The sequence below is a fragment of the Asparagus officinalis genome, chromosome 2 (genome assembly GCF_001876935.1).
Source record: "Asparagus officinalis chromosome 2, Aspof.V1, whole genome shotgun sequence".
Classification (NCBI taxonomy): Eukaryota; Viridiplantae; Streptophyta; class Magnoliopsida; order Asparagales; family Asparagaceae; genus Asparagus; species Asparagus officinalis.
This window is the reverse complement of record NC_033795.1, coordinates 48,552,362-48,555,787: the sequence shown is the minus strand read 5'-3', so window position 1 is coordinate 48,555,787 and position 3,426 is coordinate 48,552,362. Positions and strand designations below refer to the sequence as shown.

General features: G+C 43.0%; 1 protein-coding gene across 1 annotated transcript in view; it reads right to left on the bottom strand.

Annotated features, from left to right (window-relative positions):
- Positions 1 to 3,418, bottom strand: part of LOC109831150 (F-box protein At1g70590) — a gene marked incomplete at its 5' end in the record, with an annotated part of 5,446 nt that extends 2,028 nt beyond the window's left edge. The window contains 2 exons of the mRNA XM_020398489.1: positions 209 to 342; positions 2,983 to 3,418. Of these exons, the coding sequence (XP_020254078.1) occupies positions 209 to 342; positions 2,983 to 3,418 (570 nt within the window). The remainder of the gene's footprint in view (positions 1 to 208; positions 343 to 2,982) is intronic.

The window sequence follows — 3,426 nt, the reverse complement described above, 5'->3', positions numbered from 1 at the left end:
TATAGACTGGAATTAACCAAGACTTCCAGATTCGCAGATCTTACACTCATGGCATATTAAAAACATGATTAGCCACATGTGTGAAATGAAACTAAGTTAGAAGGTTTTAAGAAAAATTCTAGTATGTTAGATACTACTTAAAGCTTCTTTAAATCTGATCAGATTTCATGATCAAGATTAAAAGACAAAGGATGAAAGGAAACCATACAGCATCCGTTAGGCTGCAAACAGTGCCGCGACCCTTATGTAAACAGAGTCCCAAGTTGTACTGAGCACGTGCGTATCCTGATTCAGCTGCCCGATAAAACCATTTTACAGCCTCCTCAGGTTTAGATTCATTATCTGCAAATGAAAAAATTGAATACACTCTAAGTACGTAAATCATGTATCATATAAACAAGTTAACTGCAATTTGTAAAGTTCATGTGATAACCTTAAGGGCTTATCTGTAATTGTAGTAGCAACCAATGAAAAAAATATTTAGTTGTGCCTCAAGAGCTGAACTAGGTATTTTGTGAAATTGGTTCAGGCCCTTCATAGTTTCTCTACTTATTGAGCTAAATCAATNAACAAAACACCCCCCCCCCCCCCCCCCCCACCACCCAAGAAAACATTTTATTTATGACACCATTTTAACCTATGAGGCACTTGGCATCCACTAATGTAACATGAACCACTAACCATGGGGCTGGTACTCGTATGCACCACTATACCATGAGACCCAATGGTCATCATTTTGAGTAACTGAGTTCATGAATGTGTAGGAACATGCTATAGAATGCATGATCTTTTACATGTCTCTTAGGATTCATACCATTCTGATATCACTCATTTATCCCTAAGAAGAATTATGTCAAATAAATTGGAAGCCTGCAATGATTTTCATATACCTTAAGTGAAAGTGTACTGAGGGTTGCTTGCAAAGAGATGGGTTTTACAACACGATTATTGACACTTTTCAGTGTATCTTAGATTATGAATCTAGTTCTCAAGATGATAAAATGATTGGCATTTGAATGCCAAGGGTGTCGCTGGTTTTTGTCAAATTGTATCCTTAGGTAGTATTTGGAAACTTGAGATAACCAGGCTAAAGGAAACAATTGCTGGAGTAGGATTAATCCTAGTTTGGTAAGTTACAGGACCAGGACTTACAACTAAGTCTTGTTAGGCCAATTTTGGCAAGAAACCTGCCTTGCAAGGTTTGTTCTCCAGTCCAGAACTAATCTGGATTAGGCTTCTTTCTAATAAAAGTCTTAAAGCTGCCAATTGACCCTAAGAAATTAATGTAAGCCTCAGTGTATAGTTCATTTGCGTAGATGTTCTAGTTTCACACACCATAAAGTATGAAACTTTTAAATCAATTCTCCAGTTTGTAAAATACTGTGAAAATTCTATATGTACAAGAGCGTACCCAAGAATATGCATTCTTGATGATACAATCGTTTTGGCAAATACTTTCATTTGATCCTAAAGTTGCAAGTTTTATCACTATAATACCAATTACATACAGTAAGTGGATAACACGTTGACATTGCATGGGATTCATTCCTGTATGTGAGACCTAATGGGTTATCGGTGTAAAGGGGTGGGCGTGGGCCAGGGCGGCTCAAGCCCGCAACCTAGCCCGCCAAGTTCAAGGCCGGGTCAGCTTGACCCGGGCCTACTTCTCCGGGTCTGGGACTAGACCCAACACGACCCACGACCCGCCTAGGTGCAGGCTACGTCTAACCCGGCCCACGACCCATGAGTCATGAGCCGCCCCATGAGTTTTTTGTCCATCTTTTTTTCTTATTTTTTTACGTTTTTAATTATATTAAACTTGTATTTACAATTACAAAATTATTTTTGATTTATTTTTTAGTAATTTAAACTTTTATTAAACTATTTTTAAACTTATATTAAACTTTTTAATCCTTCCAAGTAAATAGCAGCGAGCTTAAAGATCGCTGCTTTGTTTCTCAATAGGTCAAAATGCCCACGAGCCAAAGACCTATGGCATTTTGGTTTTGTTGGAAGCTAGCTGCAGACGCAAAGGGCAAACAAAAAACAGTTAGCCTAACCAAAATATATATCATAGGCCTGGGGCAGGTCAGGCCGAACTGGGTCGGGCGCGGGTCAGGTTAGCGTGGGCCGGGCTAACTTTTCTGACTCTAGGTCTGAGGTTGGACCCAGCCCGGCCTGTGACCTAGGTACATCATGAGTTGGGTCGGACCCAGCCCGTAGCAATGACAGGTTGGGCCCGGTCAGCCCGCGAGTCGATCCGGCCCACACCTAACCTATATGTGTTGGTGCATTAACTAACGATCAGATGTAAATACTCATACACTGGATTTGCGTTACGATCCATTTAAAACTAAAGGGGAGTCATGGGTTCATAAGATACTCGAGTTTTCCTCCATCTAACACTGAGTTCTTTAGGCAAGAGCTCTAAGTCCCTCACAGATGGTATCAGTGCTAGCCCCATCTTCACATGATGTAGTAGTGTCATCCAGAACTAGCCTAGTGCGACGTCAAAGGGTTAATGTTGGGATTGCAGTATTCTATCAGGACAAGACTAGTACGCGGTCAGACGATGTGGGCACCGAGAGTGCAGAAGCGTACATCCATTTAGTTCCACATCTGACTGAATAGGGAGTTTATAGAGATTTAGGTTCTCTCCTCTGCTCTAATGGCCAGGGATAATTCTAAGTAAACTGCACTCTCATAACTACTCGTACACTAGCATAGTACACACAAAAGTGTGGGGTCTTCCACTTAGATTGTCACTAAAGCTGATGAATCATCAAGGATCCCACAATCTTGGCCGTCGTAGCATGGGAGTAGTTTGAAAGGTGTAGTGTAGTCATCACTACTTGCTGGCTAGCTATCTTGAATAGTGGGCTCTTCAAAGTGTCTCATGCACCCAAAAATCAGGTGTCACAGCATAAATTAGAGGTTCTGAATTGAAGATGATCAAAATAAATACAAAGGACTCAGAATTACCTTGTAAATAGCAAAGGCCAAGATTACACTGAGCAGCTGGGTAACCCATCTCGGCCGCCCTCGCATACAACCTCTTTGCCTCCTCCTTCCTCCCCATCTCCCAACACATCAACCCAGCATCCACCATCGCCGCCGCCGAACCTCGATCCGCTCCTCTAAGGAAAGAATCAAGAGCTTTCTCTTGACTGGGCTTTATTTTACAATCCCCATGCTTGAAGCGCTTCCCCCATCGAACAAGGACCATGGCCTCACGAAGAGGGTTGAGGGATTTCCGCCATTGGGCGCAGACGGAGCTCATGGACCAGAGGTCGAGGAGGTCGAAGGGGGCGGCAATTCGGAGGAGGATGTCCGTTGGGAGGTCGGAGAAGGTTAGGCTGCGTTTGGTCTTTTTAAGGATGGGGGCTGAGGAGGAGGCGGCGGCGGCGGCGGCCGGAGGGGGGGGTT